Here is a 17,464-nt window from a genome sequence, read left to right on the forward strand (position 1 = left end):
GGGTGTTAATGAAGAAGAAGTTGTTCTTAAAACAAACAAGCAAGTTTACTCCCTGCTGTTGCGCGCAACTGCGAACAGAAGTACGACCCTGCTGGAACGAGTAGAGGTGATGGTGAGCTTACTGGAACAGCTGGCTGGAAGCAGCGAGGCTGGTAGCGGAGGAGCGCAGTGACCGGCAGGCTGCGGGGCAGCAGAAACAGTGCCTTGCTGCGCGGGGGGCAGGGCTGCTGCTTCCCACGTGGTCTCTGCGTTGGGTGGCGGTGGCAGTGTCGGCTCCCCGGTGCATCGGGGAGAGGACAGGGAGTCCTTTCTATCCTGCGATAGCTCTGCGGCGGTTCGCTCGCTGGCGTTTCTTTGAAATGCCAATTTGGGGTTCTGGAGAGAAATTTAACAGTTTTCTGATGTTGGAGAAAGTCACGATTTTTCTCCTACAGTTAGTGGGGTTGCAGTGATAGAAATGTCTGGCATCAAAATGTAATCTCACAGTTGCTCTGGTTTGACACTTAAACGCACTTTGTAAGCAAGGCTTCGTGGGAGCACTTTAACTGGTAACATGCACGGCGAGGAGGTTTCTGCGGAGCGCGTGGCCGCGCGGGCGCTCTGTCTGCGGCAGCTGCGGCCCCGCGCACCAGCGTGTGCCTTCCTAGCTGTGGGGCAGGACTCCCGCAAATACTCGCCATCGCTGGGGCCTGACGTACCCCGAGGGGGAGTGGTTTTAGCCGTGTTTGAATTGATCAACAATAGTATTATCTTTTTCAGACTTGAAACTGTGAATAAATGAGAGCATATTTTTAAATAAAAATTTATTTATTAAATATGAACTGATGAATCTGTCTTGTTTTTGTCGGTTATGACCGTTACGACCCTCATCAGAGACGCAAACTGCTCAACAGAATTAAAACTTTGAAAGGTGGAGGGGGCTGGCAAAAAAAAATCTGTAAAATCCAGCATAACAAATGTAGTCTTGGTCTCAGCATGAGGGGACTCTGGTTTTTAGAAATATGTATTTAAAGATTTCAAAAACATAACATCTGATGTTTTAATGTTTTTCTACAAATGTGGCTCATTATTGTATAGTCACAGTATAAAACATACTGTTTATTTAAAGGTACTAACATTTTTTACATGTGTGTATCTATGGAGGTGTATATATTTTTAATCTCTACTTAATACACAAGTAGTGAATTCACTCCCTAAGCTGCTTGTTTTGAGGAAGTGGTTCTTACTCCCATGGTGAGAGATACAGAGCGATGCTTTTTTGTTACAGGGCACATTTTCACCCAGAAAACCCCAGTTTGTAGAAATTTCTACAATCATGACAATTTAAACGTGGTTTTACAAGTGCAGCCTGAGCTCTGTCTTCAGACACAACCCGCTGCTTCCGCTGCGCCACAGAGCGCAGATGCACCCGAGAGCAGCGAGAGCACCTTGGGAACGGATGAAAGGCGACAGGCCCTGTCTGTGTCGGTTCTGTTCCTTCTGATTTGCAGTGACTGACCTGAACAAGGCGGCGGGATCTTTCAGGATTCCGTGTCCTTCCCAGCCGGGGGTGGCTCTGTGCAATGCCCCCGTGACACCAGGGGTCCTTGTGTGCACTGCTGCGGTTTTCACTTTGTCCAAGAGGGAAAGTCCAGAAGGTCTGTCCTGAAGAGACGTGTCAGACCTGGGACCGAAACAGGTGCCTCACTGGGCTTTTTTAGGAGAGATGTTGCCTGCCTGAGGGTGTTTTGCTGGCACGGCACTGTACGGATCCGTGCTGCAAGGCAGCGCTTTCTCCGGAGGAAACGGGTAGCAGGCACGAGGAGGAATGGAAAGGGGGCTGTAGGGGCAGTAGGCAGTGGTGGGGAGGTGTTTCTGCTATTTCAAAAAAAAAAAAACCAACCCTAAACTGAGTGCTGTGAAGAGTGGTTGGAAGAAAACCCCGTGTACACCTTCCCCTGCGCTGCTGATGTCGGAAGCAGCTGCTAGCATAGGTACTGGTGCGTGCGGCTGCAGGCTCGCGGTGTTTCGGCACACGACTGTCAGCCAGCTGACAAGAAGAGCCTCAGCGTAAGCTCCGAGGACCAAGAACAGCCTGCTGCTGAGCCTCTGGGGTAGCTGCATCACCTCTTCCCGCTTCCCTGTAACAAAATCGAAGTAATATTTTACAGTGCTTTGTTGAGACACAGAGAATAGATCAGGTCAAACCGCTGACTAATAGAAGTCTCAAACCAGAGAGGGCTTAAGACTGCTGCAGCAGCTGGGCAGGACGATGACTCCTCGGAGGAGAGCATCTCCTGCTTCCTGATGACGCAGGCAGCGTGAAGCAGCCGTGGTGCGCAGGGACCAGGCTCCTGCAGTGCTCTGGAGGCAGGCTGGCGGTGGGTCAACCAACCACCAGCCCACCGCACTGCACACTGTAGGGATCGCCTAAAAAGATGAATTCCCCAGCCCGGGGAGAACTGGGATCTGCGAATGGTGGAAGGGCTGCTTGCACGAAGCCAAGCCAGGGCTGTACGTCAGCTGGGCACAAACTGAGGCACAGGAAGTTCCGTCTGAACATGAGGAAGAACTTCTTCCCTCTGAGGGTGACGGAGCCCTGGCACAGGCTGCCCAGGGAGGCTGTGGAGTCTCCTTCTCTGGAGATATTCAAGACCCGCCTGGACAAGGTCCTGTGCAGCCTGCTCTGGGTGACCCTGCTTCGGCAGGAGGGTTGGACTGGGTGACCCACAGAGGTCCCTTCCAACCCCTACTATTCTGTGATTCTGTGACCTGGCTGGGAAGGGATAAAAAGCCACTCAATTACTGCATTCCTGCTCTCTTTTTACTGAAACAGGTATTTTCCAACTGCTGTTTGTCAAGCTGGTATTTTTCCTGGGCAAGCAGCATGTCTGAATTTCAGATTCAGCCCTAACCTCAGCCAAGTCACAGGAGCTGTTTGCGCGGCCTCCGCGCACCCCGGCAAACGCCAGCTGCACCCCCGTAGGTTTCCCTCTTCCACCACGGAGCCAGCCTCCCATGTTCTCTTCCGTTTGCCGCATCAAGGAGGAGGACGCTGATCAGCCGTCGGGCAGCCTGGTTTGCTGCCCGAGCCCGCTGCCATCTCACTTCTGCGTTGTTACATCGAATGGGGTAAGTGCGTGCTGCTCGGAAACGGTGGCTACTGACAGTTCCTGCTGGAAAGACCTGGAGAGATGGTCCTGAGCCAGTCAGTGGGACAAACAACTCACACTAGCAGAAGAACTTGCCATAGTGTCGCGTCTTTCGGAGCGAAGAGATGAACGCTACTGCGGGCTCTGCGATAATGACACTGCCCAGCTGAACCACATCTTCAACAGCTTAACCACAACTCTCTTGGGGAAAATGGCCTCAAGCTGCAGCAGGGGAGGTTTAGGTTGGATATTAGGAAAAATTTCTTTACTGAAAGAGTAGTCAGGCGTTGGACCAGGCTGCCCAGGGAGGTGGTGGAGTCCCCATCCCTGGAGGTGTTCAAAAAACGTGTGGATGTGGCACTTTGGGACACGGGTTAGCAGGCGTGGTGGTGATGGATTGACGGTTGGACCTGATGACCTTAGAGGTCTTTTCCAACCTTAACGAATAATAATGATTCTAAAAAAAAAAAATCCAAAGAAAGTAAACAACTGCTGTGTGAACATTCTCCTCCCTCTGCCCCATCCTGCAGCTACATCCTGTTACCACAGTGATTCCGGTGTCCTACAGGCTGCTGCTCTTTCAGGGTGAAGTACTCCTCCCGCTGCTCGCAGTATCTCCCAGCGACGAGCGTGCTTCTGAGAGTCTATTTCATCTCGAGGATCGGAGCTGCGTTATAACGCAAAATGGCTGATGAATCCACGTACACATCCGAAATCCCTGCCGCTCACGTTAGCGTAACTCTTGCTCTGGGTGCACAGCATCTCCCCTGACTGGGAATTCAGGTCATACTCTCAGAGCTAAGCTCACAGAAACTTGCAGCAAATGAGGATTTCTGTTATTCTGTGAACCTCAGCACTGTGCTAACAACACAAATGACTTTCATGAGGATTATAATTGAGTATATTATGATTTAAATCTTCTTTGGATTTCTTAGCATTAGCGAAGGTAGCATTAGCGCTAAATAGGATTACTGTCTCTCCTTTCACAGATAAACAATTGAAGCATAAACCACATCCAAACCAGACAACTCTAACACCACTTTAGCCATAAGCCAGTTTATTTCTCTGTTAATAAATCCTCCTTCATTACAGGAATAGAAAGCAAACACTAATTTTTGAAGACCGGGTACTGTGAGGATACCGAGTGGCAACAGCTGACCTGCTATTAGCTCCCCGCAGTGCAACTGCACTGCAAGAGCAGTCCTCTTCCACTGAGAATCTATGATCATCATTTCAATATAAATGTTTGAAAAGCAGAACAATGACCGAGTAAGCGTCACAACAGAAAACACTTCAGGGTAAGTATGCTTTTCGTCCACAAAAGAAGATGTGGATGTAAACTGATTATACAGAGAAATCAAAACTTTACCCTGTATGCTAGGAGATACCTGAGGTGATAATTGAACCTAGTTCAAGATACCACTCTGGTGCAGATGAGCCTCTCACGAGTAGTTTTTGTGGACTTACACTGCACAGATGAGGAAAGGGAAAGAGCAAGATGCTTTAAGAGACGCCGGACAAACTCTAGATTTCTTTGAAGCAAGCTTCTCACACCAGGCCCTGACAAGGACAGTGCTGCACAATCCTGAAAAATATTTCCTTGCAGGACAACAGGTTTGCAAAACAGAAAACTTTTCTACCGCACCAGGTCACCCTCCAACGCAGGCCGTGCTCTTACTCCGACGAAAAGCAGTTCTGCAGGGGAAGCGCTCCCTGGATCCCAGCGGCGAGGTCTCGGGGAGTCGGACTCTCCGCAGTGCAGCTGACTGGGATTCCTGCTGCTTCCATGGCTTCCGCCGTCGTCGGACCGATGGCAGCAAACTGCAATGACGGTGTTTGCGGTTACAGCAGCGCAGGCCGGTGGGGGATTGGCTCTTAACTGGTCACTGAGGCACATACCCTTCCTTGCTGGCAGTGTCAGCGCATCAGCTTGCACGGCTGAGCTTACACACCTGCGCCAACCATTTCGGGTTGAAGATTTTCAGTATGAAAAACCGCTTATCAATTGAGCTACTTAGGAATTACTTAGGAAACATTATTATTTATCTCGCCATTACAAACATTTAAAGCTCTTAGTCCCACGAAACAGGAAAAGTGAGAGGAATATTAATATGCCTCAGCCTGTAATTGCTGACTCAAGCAAGTCCTACTCCCACCTTTGCGTCGTTAAGAGAAAATAAAGCCTATACCTGGTGGAGACTGGGTAAGTTAGTTGGGGAAAAAAATTCTAGGTGAAAACCATTCCTTTCTCTTTTTAAAAAGGCTCTCAGCTATATAACAGCATTTGTATTTGCTATCACCTGTTTTTTCAGAGAAATAAACACAAACAAAAGAGAAAATGGAGGTCTGTAACAGGTGTAACAGCTTTCCTGTTTCTCATTCACCCACCCCAAACTTACTCGCTATTGTACTTCACCACTTTTAAAGAGAAGGTACCTTGATATGGTGGATAAAATCCCCCGAAAGCTTCTGAATGTGCTGGAGGCAGAATTTGACGCCAGATGGACTGAAGAACACGACGCTCGCTGGAATTCCCTGGGTGAAAGTAACCATAGGTTGGCATCGATCGCTCACTGCCCCAGCAGTGTACCAGCACACTTTCACATAAATCCCCTCAACTGTCTCTGATGGAGGTGAAGCATTTTTCTTGGCAAGAAGCAGCAGTTAAGCCAACAGAAAGGGTTTCCCTGGTGCAGCCAGCCTGCCAAACCCCATTCTACCACAGAATGCTGAAATTCAGGTGTGACTTCAACCAAACACTTCGTCACCCAAGCGCTGGCTGATAAAGGTCCCGAACGGGTTCTGAGGCCGCCCTCCATTTTCCTGTTTAGCAAGAAAACTCAGCAAGTGATTTCCCTAAATCCATTCCCATTTATCTCGATCCTGCACGTGTTCTCCATTTCCCAGCTCGTGGGGGTTACCCTGAGTGCCACCCGCCCTGAGATGCTCTGGCAAAGACGAGGTGATGCCTTAAAACTGCCGACCCATGGAAGGGCTTTCTCTGGCAGAATCAGCCTGCCTTAAGACAGCGGCAGAAGCCTTCCATAGCCAAATAAAACAGAATCACAGAATCACAGAATAGCAGGGGTTGGAAGGGACCTCTACGGGTCATCTAGTCCAACCCCCCTGCCGAAGCAGGGTCACCCAGAGCAGGCTGCACAGGACCTTGTCCAGGCGGGTCTGGAATATCTCCAGAGAAGGAGACTCCACAGCCTCCCTGGGCAGCCTGTTCCAGTGCTCCGTCACCCTCAGAGGGAAGAAGTTCTTCCTCATGTTCAGACGGAACTTCCTGTGCCTCAGTTTGTGCCCGTTGCCCCTTGTCCTGTCTCTGGGCACCACTGAAAAGAGCTTGGCCCCATCCTCCTGACACCCACCCTGCAGATATTTGTAAGCATTTATTAGGTCCCCTCGCAGCCTTCTCTTCTTCAGGCTGAACAAGCCCAGTTCCCTCAGCCTCTCCTCAGAGGAGAGATGTTCCAGTGCCCTCATCATCCTCGTAGCCCTCCGCTGGACTCTCTCCAGTAGCTCCTCATCTTTCTTGAACACAAAATTCTGTCTGGAGTGAAGGTCCCGAGCTCTCGAGCTGCAGCCCCAAAGCACATGCCTCCTTTATCACGATTCTCCGTCCGACCACAAAGAGACGCTGGTTCCGCTCAAACCCCATCTGTTGCTATTTTACAGCGCAGGGCTGGGCAGTCAGCCTGAGCCCCGGAGGGCCAGAACGCGAGTTGAACACGGTGCTGCTCACTGCCTCACACAGGGCTGAACACTTGTCATTTTGTGTCAGCTCTGCGTGCACTAAATATATAACCACAACGTCAGCAGTTAAGAACAACTCAAAAGCGCGTGAGCAACACACTTTAACAGCTCTACACTGAAGCTAACGGGTAATTGCAGCAGGCGAGGAGTTCCACGAGAGTTTGGGAAGTTAACAGCACACGTACGTACTACTGACTCGCTTTTACATCTGCTATAAACTAAATACCGTGGGGTTCACAACTACAATACCCCAGGATACTACAACGCATCAGTTAGGTTGCCCGTGCCATAACCCTTTGTGACCTCTTGAAAAAGAACTTTAAAATCAATATGTAGTTTAACAAGACGTTAATGCACAGAGTTTCAAAAGAGGTGGAGCATGCTCAAGCAGGCCAAGTTTCTGTAAGAAGGCTATATTTTGAGTAAAATTAATCCTAGATATCACGTAGGTTCCTACAAATTGAAAATTCAGAAAGCCAATCTTGAAAAAAATAAAAGCAATTATTATATTAGCACCTTCAAATCTTTTACTGCGCACTGATCCTTGCTTAATGAGATTTACTAGATGGTTTTAAAAAGAGAAAAACATTAAAAATTCTAGTAAATATATCTCAATATAATTGTCAACAGCATGTCGCTTGGAATTCTCACACTTCAAATGAGATCATGAATACATTCATAGATTGGATAATCACAGAATCACAGCATGGCAGGGGTTGGAAGGGACCTCTGTGGGTCCCCCAGCCCAACCCCCTGCCGAAGCAGGGTCGCCCAGAGCAGGCTGTACAGGACCTTGTTCCAGGTGGGTCTGGAATATCTCCAGAGAAGGAGACTCCACAGCCTCCCTGAGCAACCTGTGCCAGGGCTCCGTCACCCTCAGAGGGAAGAAGTTCTTCCTCGGGTTCAGCTGGAACTTCCTCTGCTTCAGTTTGTGCCCATTGCCCCTTGTCCTGTCGCTGGGCACCACTGGAAGGAACTTGGCCCCATAAATAAATAATCGGAGAAGGAACACTGAAACTATGCAGGGCAGAGTCCTGTTGGATTGTGATTTGTAATATATAGCAAAGACATCCAGTGATGGTTCAATGATGCTAGTAAAAATTCATAAAAATTAATAAAGCTACATGTAATTTCTGACAGCATATTACTTAAAAAGCAGTCTCATCCAGATCACAGGAATAAACTGAATATGTAATTATTTATGGAGTTTCTTCCCAGTAATTCCGAAGTATACAGATATTTTGAAAGTCAGACAAAACGTGAAAGGATTTGTTTTCTTCTCCAAAGGGAGGCACTCCGTCTTTTAGGCTTGTTTATAATTGCCACAAGAAGTAACTGAGGGGCTCACGCTCTGCCTGAAACTTTGGCTAAAGAATTTTGTTGATAATCAACAGGGAAACAAAACAAGAAGCCTGTGCAGGATATTCTTGTATCACTGCAAGTACCATTTACAGACAGCTGAAAAAAAGGGAATATATTGCTAGGTATTATCGTACACCTCCAAACTTCTCAGCCCACATCAGTGTCCAATACCTGTTGTGAGAAATAACGGCTCAAAGACTCTTGCAGATCAGCGTGTTGGGTTGTTTGATACACAGTAAGGCTTTCCAGCGGTACCCCTGGAATCAGAAGGTACATTCATCATTAACCAGGGTTTCATTAATTTCTATCATTTCAATAAAACACTCTCAACATGCTAATTGCACTTCAGTGTACTATTCTAGGCTAAAAAGATACAGAAAAATTTCTGTGAAGGATTTGGAGGCATTTCTAGAGTTGCAAGATCAACTAAAGCACCCATCCTCAGAGGACCTTGGAGCACGCTGGGCAACTGGCAGGCCTTGCAACGCTTCTGGGAGTAAATGACCCTCCACCTCGCAGGTGAGAACGCCAAGTGACCAACAAGGCAACTAACCTTGCTCCTGCCAAGCCCCAGCTCGGTCCCACGGCTGCGGGCAGCAACCCAGCCTCACAGTTTTCACTCCCACCCTCTAACTTCTAGCCAACACAACAGCAAATTCAATTTTCACTTATTCAGATTTGGTTCACAAGCTTTAGACACAACTTTTCTCATAACTGACTAATTAAAATGAGGCTCCAAGGGAAGTTCAACCTTTTTCCCTCAGTACTGTAGGAAGTACTTCTCTTTTCAGGGCTCCACAAGGGAAAAGAAGAGCTGAGGAATTAGGTTTCTCTCCTGTAAACACACAAACAAGAACTTTAATTAATTTCTGTCTTTAATAAAGAGTAAACAAGATACATTTAATACGTTTTAAAGGTATCAAATGATGATCGCTGCAGAAAGTGCTGCCTGCTTCATCACAGACACAGCCCTAAGACAACTGCAAACATTCGCAGTGCAACTGCATCCACAACTCAGAGGACAGAGGCTACTTAGCATGCAAATTAAAAAATATTCCATAACTGTAATATGAATACATTGGCTGAAAAGATCTCACACAGATAAACAGCATTGCAATTCCCCCTGCCATTCAACAAAGCAGAACAAGGACTGTGCAAGTTATCTCCTCCTCCTCCTCCGAAACACAATCTTCCTCAATCTTCTATTGAAATCCTTAGTCCCTCTCGCTACACGATAGCTCTCCCTGTACAAAACAATGTTCAGGCAGACAAAGCAGAGGACAGAAATACCCTGCTGGAAAGCTTCAATCTATCTGAAACTATTTTCTTACTTCCCCAAGGACAAACGATTCTACTCCCAGCGCTAGGGTGGAAGTGGATATCCTCACTCGCCCTTGTCATTCAAAATGGAATTGACCTCCAGCACTAATTATTGTTGCCTTGCCGACACGTGAAAGCCCCTGGGTGATGCTGGAAGGACCTTTCTGACACAGGGCTGTTCGTAACCTACCTCTGGTAGGACATGATACACCCGGGGCACAGTTCCCACGGGTTCTGTTATGTTTCTAACACATCATCAGAGGGCTGGACAAATTCTGCTTAAAGCACACCACCAGGTAACAGCATTCCTGCCGCCGTCTCTGGGGTTACAGCTCCTCCACCCACGCGGCCACCCTGTCCCTGTGCCCCCACGTACGCCCACGCGCCGGAGACGGCCAAGCGCAAACGCTGACCACAGTCATCGCGGTGCGAAGGCAAACACCTGGCTCCGAGGAAGGCATGGCACTGTCTGTACGGGATTCTCCATGATTTCCGGGGCTGTGGGCTCAAACCAATTGACGTAGAAAGCTTTTCACTACTAGATATTATCTTTTATTTTAGATTTAGTGAATATTGACACTTTTTAAAAGATAAAGAGCATTTTCGAGGTAGAATTTGATTTTTGGATAAGAATTTAACAACAGACTTTTTTTTTTGCACAGTGTGCCTTTTCTAGAAAAGAAAATTTCAAGACGCAGTTCTACAAAGCTGCACACAACTTTGCATTCACCTTTCAAAATAAGTAAAAATTCCTCAACACATTATTTTATTATGAATTCAGATATGTTAATACACGTTTAAGACGACTACTAGAAAAATAATGCTTTTTTTAAAGTGCTGGAAGTAGATTCTCGATTTATAACAGTAAGCATCAGAGATGCCTCAGGGGAACAAAAAACAGGACAGCATATTAAAAACCAAATGGAAAGACCTTCGCAGGAGTCAACACAGATATATTTGTCTGTCCTAAATGCATGCTGAAGTTTTATTAGAAGCCATAGATACACTTGTAATAAATTACAGGAAGGAAGAATGAACTTGGGACAGAATATAAAAGAGATTTTAAAATAACAAGATAAAAGCTAAATATTTCAGCATTAATACTTCTATAACTCGTGTCAGTTAATTGAAATGTCAGTGTGGTATCTGTAACGAAACACTAATCCTTTCTGACTTGGGTTTACAAAGCACAGAAAAATTCCTTACCAGGCCTGAGCAATACAAGCAGCATCGGCCCTAATGCTATCCCCTGCTTCTCTCACCAACACAAATGTCACACTGTAATAAAACTAAAAAATCTCTGCCTTGAAAAGAGAGTAAAGCTAGCTAGCTAGTCAAGGAGTAAATGCCTTTATTTTCCCAATCACTTAAGCTGCATTGGGTACCAAAGCACAAAAGGTGAATAGCAAAAGAAATATCATTGCTTCAGATTTTATTTTTATTCTGACAATAAATTTAATGATTTAAAAATTTTAGAGCTATTCTTTTCATTTACTTCTCATTTTATGCATAAACAAAACTAAATACATGCATAATGGGGAACACGATGTAATTTAACCCGTACTTCAGAGGTTGCTATAAACCCCTTGAGAAATTGCGACCGCATAAATATGCACAATCCAATAAATCACCGAGCATGATTATGTATGTATCAACAACAGGCAGCCTCCAGCGCTTGAAACTCACTGCTCGGTTAGGAGAGCTGAAGGGCATTCAAAGGCAGTCGTTTTCACAAGGATAATGGTCTAACTGGCCTGCCTGCGTTCTGGTGGGAAACCACCCTCAGGACACCCTCTGTAAAAGGCTGTAAAACACCCAGATCTCCCTTCCCTGGGGTGGCTACCAGGAGGAGCTGCTGGCTCTGGACCGAACTTCTCTGCTGTCACCAGAAAGCACTGTCCCCTGCCCTGCTCCCTCTGTGACTGCCAGCTGCTAAATGCAGCCCTGGGATCAAACCCGGTCAGGAGTAACAGGGTCTGTGAACCACAGAGCTCACATGGGAGTTAGAAGAGCCTGGAGGGTCCTCAGCCAGACTGAGAAAATAACCCAGCAGAGGCTACGACGCAGTAACCGTGCCAGCCACAGGCTCACCAACAAGGCATTTTTCCACTCCTGGTACTACATGCCTTGTTTTCTTTAGACCTCATCCTAGGCTTAGGATTACTGCGTCCAGCTCTGGAGCCCTCAGCGCAGGACAGAGCTGGAGCTGCTGGAGCGGGGCCAGAGGAGGCCCCAGGAATGATCCGAGGGCTGGAACCCCTCTGCTGGGAGGAAAGGCTGGGAGAGCTGGGGCTGTTCAGCCTGGGGAAGAGAAGGCTGCGGGGAGACCTTAGAGCAGCTGCCAGTACCTGAAGGGGCCCATGAGAGAGCTGGAGAGGGGCTTTTTACAAGGGCATGGGGTGGCAGGACAGGGGGTGATGGCTTTAAACTGAAAGAGGGGAGATTTAGATTAGATATTAGGAAGAAATTCTTCACTCAGGGTGGTGAGGTCCTGGCCCAGGCTGCCCAGAGAAGCTGTGGCTGCCCTCTCCCTGGCAGGGCTCAAGGCCAGGCTGGACGGGGCTCTGAGCAACCTGGGCTGGTGGGAGGGGTCCCTGCCCAGGGCAGGGGGTTGGAACGAGATGAGCTTTAAGGTCCCTTAGAACCCAAACCATTCTCTGATTCTATGGTTTTTCACATTCATACAGCAGAAGACACATGTATTCTTCTCGTCTTCCTTCCAAAAAGAACCCTCCTTCTGCAAACTGGCAAACACTAATTCATTACCAGAAGTATATTTCCTAGCACTAAAAAATCAGCTAAAAGCTTTGTTTTAAAATATCTGTTGATGAGTAAATACAGGTTATTCTTCACTTATGGCATTTTTGTTTCGAAAATTTCATTTTTAATTTTCAGAACTTATTATTTAATCTTGTGTTGGCAACTATCATTTTTATCATGAAATATTTTAGATAGTTAAAATATTGTATTTTCCAATGAATTACAGAGCATCCTGCCCATAAAAACCAATACTTGCCAGCTAAAATCAATTTTTCTTTTACCTATAAACCTCTATTGCTACGCAGACTTTGCTAATCAACACTCTCTTTCATGCCTAATGTTTTGCCTAACAGCCAAAAATAACATGTCAGGGTTCTTGACATCATTTCCACTAGTGAGGCACCCCAGCACCTTATTCAGCAAGTTCACAAAGCGTGGTCAGCAGCAGAGCTTTTAAACCAGCAGACACAGTAAGTCATCCAACATCTAGAATCACTGCACGGATGGTCATTTGTTTCTCTGGCTAGCGTTAGCCAAAGGCAGACTATTTACCCTGACTGGCTGATCAACGTGGCTTTTCGAAGCGTTGGGCAGCCTCTGTTCAATTACTGGACACTGCACGAGCCTCTAGATGAAGGTTTCTGTTTCCCTTTTTAAATTTGGGGCAGAAAGTCCTTCAGCGAAGGCTAGACCTCTGTTATCAGACTGAGAGCTGCCCTCTAATTTTGCTGTGAGGCTCCACTACACAGCCCCCTGCTTTCTCAGACGAGCAGGGATGTATCCAGGCCACGTACAAGTACTGAGAGGGATCTGCCAGCAAAGAGGTTGCTGCTGAGATACTGAGCCTTAGGCGTGATTCTTACCTGGTACAGAGATTATTTTAGCAAGAGTGCTTGGGGACTAACTCTGCTGACTTCTTTTGATAACTGTTCCTCGCAGTGGATACTCAGACGGACCCTTTGAAGGCAGCATGCACCCGAGTGACGGGGTTCCCACATGCGTCAGAAGCTCCGAGGTCAAACGCACTGCACTGGCAGCTCTTGCTTACGACACTCTTCACCCAAGTTCTTCTATAACCCAGGCTGTACAAAAACACAGCCTCTTTCTTCACAGCTTGTATTGACCTATCCACTGAAAAAATAACCAGCCCCTAAGCCTAAAAATGTTTCTTATTACTATTGGAAATTTTGACAAATTACAGTAAAAGGGGAAGCACCCTAACTAGACATTTCAAGTTACCCAGCAATCCGATCACACATTTAGAAGCAGCAAACTGATCAGCATTGCAGCTTTAACCATAAAAAAAAGTTTAAACAAAACATCAGCCATCATTTTAACCAACCCTTTCTACAACTGCTTTGAAACCACTCTCCTGTGGTGCTGAGAAACAGATTCCCCTGAAACCACATGTTCATCCCGAGGAAAGGAGTTCCCCTTAGCTACTCTGAACTACAGCACGGTGAAAAAACCCCAGCATCAACTGCTTTGAAGCAAGGAAAGTCAGGTCAGCTGAAGTTCACGGAGAACCAGCACACCTGCAGTCACCACCATTTAAATCGTATGATTAAGCAGCAATTTCCAACCATTACAGCTCTGGCCTTTTAGTAAAGTCTACTGGGTCATATAGTATTATTAATTAATCACAGAGTCTAAGATTTCATGTGAATTAGTATTTTGTACAGGTATTTCAAACTATTTTTAGTCATCTTTTAGAGATATCACCCACGTTCCCAGAAGCTGAATTCACAGGTTTTACATTTGAGAGATATATGCGGCACATACTTCTCTGCTTCAGTGTACACTCGATTTTATTCACAGGAAATTCTCAAACAATGGAAGGTACATTAGCTTAATTTAAGTAGAAAATTCTAGATACTTACTTGAGCAAATATATTCAGCTAACTTTTCAGCATTTCCAGACTTATCTCCTTGTGGAGTAAGGCCAATTTCTTCCACTGTAAGCAGAAGTAACAAAGACAGACACTGAAATTCGTAAGAACAATTCAGATTTACCATCCCAGAAACATGGGTTGAAAAGGGAGACACAAGTGGATCCAAGCACACAAATGCTTCTTTGAAAAGCAAAAACTCAGAGCACTTCAAGTAGTAACGCGCTATGAAAAATTCGATTTGGAAAGACACAGATTAAAAAAAAGGACAACAGCAGAATCCTGGGGATAGCTGTTTTGGAGAGTTGTTAAACTCTCATACCTGGGGTGGTGAAACAGAAAGCACGGTCTGACTATGCTGAAGGGGCTGCAGCTCCTGGCATGGTTTGGTTGCAGCTAGTGAGTGCATCGCTGTTCTCTGTAGTGAAGGCTGAAACCCTATTGGAAAACCCAAGAGCAGAACACTGCTCTTATTTAAGCAGGTAAGTAGGGATAAGAAGAACCCCTGCGAAGTTAACTCATTTGGGACTTGGTTGATTCAAGACGCTCGTTAGGCATCACCGGTTGGTGATCCAGTGTCGTTACCAGCCTGCCTGAAAAAGTATGCCAGTTCTTATCCCAATTATTTCTGGACAAGAAGCAGAAAAACCTCAAGACACTTAAAATTCTCAAATGCTTTTCATCATGTTTCCTGTGCGGTGCAGTGGAAGCCAAAGCCACAGTGCAACTTCATAACAAGAAAGGCTTTCACAAACTAAAATCTACATCGCATTTTTGTTACGTACATGAAATATATATTGCATCAGATCAAAACCAGTGCCAAGACAAACAAAGCAGCTGACCCACTGAAGTCAATGAGATGCATACTGCTGACTTCTGTCTGGCAAACACCTCAAAGGAACACCGAGGGAACGAAGGGCCAGTGCACTACACTGCGTACAATCTCAGACAATCATGTTCTAATCCTCTTAATCCAATTTCAATTTCAAAGTGAATGAAAAAAAACACATGCAAATGAAGAACAAAGCGTTTTTGTCATTTTTGGCCAAATACTTAAAGTAGTTACCATCACATTACAATCAAAGTAATGAGAAAACAGAACCTAGATCCTTAGATGAACAAAGCCCATATATTTCTAATGTGTATATAATTTCCTACTTTTCTAATTATCTATTTATAACACTTACCTATATTTTTTTCTGAGCACCGTTGAATAGCAGCAAATACTCCAAAAATTGTACTTACAATGTAAGACATATTTATCTACGGCTTCTTTCTTTAAACCACAGCTTACCTAGAGAAGCTGTAGCTTTTCCTACCACATACGCTGGTTTGGTATTCCATCTTTGTTTAAGAGATTTTGACCAGGCTGAAAAACATTACATTAAATTTAAGCACGTGGCAACAAAATATGAATGCTAAATGAGTATTCGGACTTCAGTTTAATCTACAAATACAGCAACACAATAATAACTAATACTCCACTACATGTTTCAGCAAATCTGGAGGTACAAAATGAATTTTTAATGTATTTTTTTCATTGTGTAAATAGCAGTCATGTTTGTAAAAGCTTAATTTGAGTAAACAGTTCTTAGCTGCTTTTGTTAAGTAGCATTTTTAATGCACACTTGCTCTATGGCAGATTGCACGCAACTTGCAATGTACATTTGTATTTTGGCATTAAGAACTTAAAAAAGCATCAAAACTCATAGGAAAAAACAGCACATAGGACAAAGGGAGATTTAGACATAAAACCTGGTGGTTTAAAACTGGAGGCTTAGGCAAAAGGTAAAAATCTACATCCATGCACTACAGTACTCTATAAAGCAACTCTTTCTTATACAAGAAAAATATAGAAACTGATCATATTTTAAACATAGACAAAAAATAAGGTACCAGCTCAGAAATAGAATGAACCAGAGACCAAAATAAAATTACCAGGAACTGATTTTCCTCTTTCAGGCAGTAAGTATGTCATAGATTACACTTCTCAGATGTAGCTACCTGATCCCTATGCCTGAAATCCTAATGGGTCAAAAATAGACAGGCTAAGTCTTTTACTATCTTGACTTAAAACAGTACAATATAGGACACTGAGTTCCTTTCTAGTATTCTTGAAAAACAAAAATTAGAAACAGAAACTACAGCAACAGTAAAAAAAAAATCAGAGGAGACTATTCTAAAGATGTAAAAAGATAAGTACTGATTAGCTTTGAAAGGACCTCAAATGGGAACTAAATACTCATATTATTCATTAAAATACGTATTTCAGCAGCTCCCAAAAGTCCTAATCTAGATTAGGAATGAACTCTAGATAAGAGACTACATTTGGCCAGCAATCCTAAAATGTAGCCCTCTGCTGTCGAAAATGCTAAAATAAGCCTATCGCCTCAGCGTATTTACTGCTTACTCTAGAGTGTAGCCTTAGTCACTGCACCTTGATTAGTAGGACTACAGCCCAAATATGGAGCAGTTAAAGTCCTAAAACAACTGAAGTGTACCTAAGTAAGCGGAGCAACTCCAAGCCAGAAGTTATCACTTAGCTTAAGAATTTGGAAGAGTTTACAATGACTTGATAGAGCATTGGTAGGGTCATTTCTATTTAGCACTCTGCAGGATTCTTACTCTCAGCTAATCTGTTGCCTTTTATGCGTCAACATTTCTTCACAGCTTTTTAGCCAATGCTTAATTCACTTGAGAAATTTTATATTCAAGACAGAGAAATCTCTTTGTCTGTAAGACTTCATATAAATTACATAGGCACAGCCGTAGCAGTGGGCAGTTTCTATACCATGCTCCTCCCTTTAAGTGAGGAAAGTAGTTAGTAAGCGAAACTAGGCACTGCAGCAAAATATTCCTTATGCACGAGACAGCCACATCTGAATAAGCTCACACTAATTAGTAATCTGCACCAAAAGCTCTTTCCTTTCATTTTTAACAAGAGCAGAAGTGTGGAAAACGCAACCTTTAAAAGCTCGATTTAGCATGAGGCCTTTATGTTGCCAAAAGAACTATGAGATAAAGAGTTTTTAAAAAAGACATACTCCGAACATCAACTGGTGGGTGAAATCAAATTACAGACTTCACAAAATACTGAAACAGAAAGACCAAGGAGTGCACTTCCTTGGTATACACTTACCATCATTTTTACTGTTCTCTTTTAAACATATCTTGATGGCTTCTACTGCTCTTGGACTGGTAAAAACTAGGCCTCCATAACATTCTGGATGAGAAAGCTATTTA

At 44.8% G+C, this 17,464-nt stretch overlaps 2 protein-coding genes across 4 annotated transcripts in view; one reads left to right on the top strand and one right to left on the bottom strand.

Moving 5' to 3' along the window:
• The window catches only part of EDRF1 (erythroid differentiation regulatory factor 1), a 30,523-nt gene extending 29,702 nt beyond the window's left edge, over positions 1–821 (top strand). Inside the window, exon 25 of the mRNA XM_075423913.1 lies at positions 1–821. Within this exon, the coding sequence (XP_075280028.1) occupies positions 1–172 (172 nt within the window). The 3' untranslated portion in view covers positions 173–821.
• The window catches only part of UROS (uroporphyrinogen III synthase), a 24,791-nt gene continuing 8,104 nt past the window's right edge, over positions 778–17,464 (bottom strand). The window contains exons 4-10 of one of the 3 annotated variants that reach the window (XM_075423909.1): positions 17,361–17,457; positions 15,516–15,590; positions 14,213–14,287; positions 9,004–9,087; positions 8,424–8,509; positions 5,568–5,666; positions 4,172–4,952 (exon numbers count right to left, since the gene is read on the bottom strand). In XM_075423909.1, coding sequence (XP_075280024.1) covers positions 4,806–4,952; positions 5,568–5,666; positions 8,424–8,509; positions 9,004–9,087; positions 14,213–14,287; positions 15,516–15,590; positions 17,361–17,457 — 663 coding nt within the window. In that variant the 3' untranslated portion in view covers positions 4,172–4,805. The other 2 variants (XM_075423910.1, XM_075423911.1) reach the window with 2 other exon arrangements.

The sequence above is a fragment of the Opisthocomus hoazin genome, chromosome 6, assembly GCF_030867145.1.
Source record: "Opisthocomus hoazin isolate bOpiHoa1 chromosome 6, bOpiHoa1.hap1, whole genome shotgun sequence".
NCBI classification, from domain to species: Eukaryota; Metazoa; Chordata; class Aves; order Opisthocomiformes; family Opisthocomidae; genus Opisthocomus; species Opisthocomus hoazin.